This window comes from Austrofundulus limnaeus, unplaced genomic scaffold (assembly GCF_001266775.1).
Source record: "Austrofundulus limnaeus strain Quisiro unplaced genomic scaffold, Austrofundulus_limnaeus-1.0 Scaffold11233, whole genome shotgun sequence".
In the NCBI taxonomy this organism is placed as follows: Eukaryota; Metazoa; Chordata; class Actinopteri; order Cyprinodontiformes; family Rivulidae; genus Austrofundulus; species Austrofundulus limnaeus.
In genome coordinates this window covers 1-542 of record NW_013963635.1, presented here as the reverse complement: position 1 = coordinate 542, position 542 = coordinate 1, and the positions used below count along the sequence as shown (strand labels likewise).

Here is a 542-nt window from a genome sequence, read left to right as displayed (position 1 = left end):
GTGCGGACCATTTTTCAATAGTCTTGGATCGGAAGGTGAGTGCTAAATCTTTACTGGGACAGTGTCTGATAAACATGCGAGTAACTTCGACACTTGGATTGTCAAATGTTTTACCCTGTTCTTCAAGACGGCTAACAGCGACATCAGCTGCTCTATTCAATCTCAGCCAGTATTCAAATGAATCCTCTTTTTCTTTTGGTCTGGTGGAGTAAAAATCAGCAAGTGGTACAGGAGAGCACTGATCAGAACCAAAATGTTTGCGAAGAAGCGTGTAGATGGCTTGTGGATTTTGCTGAACATCGATTCCACAGTTTCGAATTCCACATCTGACAACATCCCTCGCTCTGCCTCTAAGATGGATCAGAATCTCCTCAGCCTGGTGTTCCTGCTGTATGACGCTCTTTTTTATGTAATTTCTCATTAAGTCCTCCCATTCGTCAACCGTAACTGCATCAGAACTCTCCCCTTTAAAAGTAGGTGGCTCTCTCACCTGGCTTCTGGGGATGACCTGGACTTGAGATAGATCTAATGTGTTGCAAGGG

The 542-nt window shown here is 44.3% G+C and overlaps 1 protein-coding gene across 1 annotated transcript; it reads right to left on the bottom strand.

Moving 5' to 3' along the window:
- LOC106512734 (uncharacterized) lies at positions 1 to 520 on the bottom strand (the record flags this gene model as incomplete). Its single annotated transcript, XM_014001285.1, is given in 1 exon segment — positions 1 to 520. A coding segment is annotated over 1 exon segment (520 nt), but the record flags the coding sequence as incomplete, so codon positions are not given.
- Between the last annotated feature and the right edge of the window lie 22 nt (positions 521 to 542).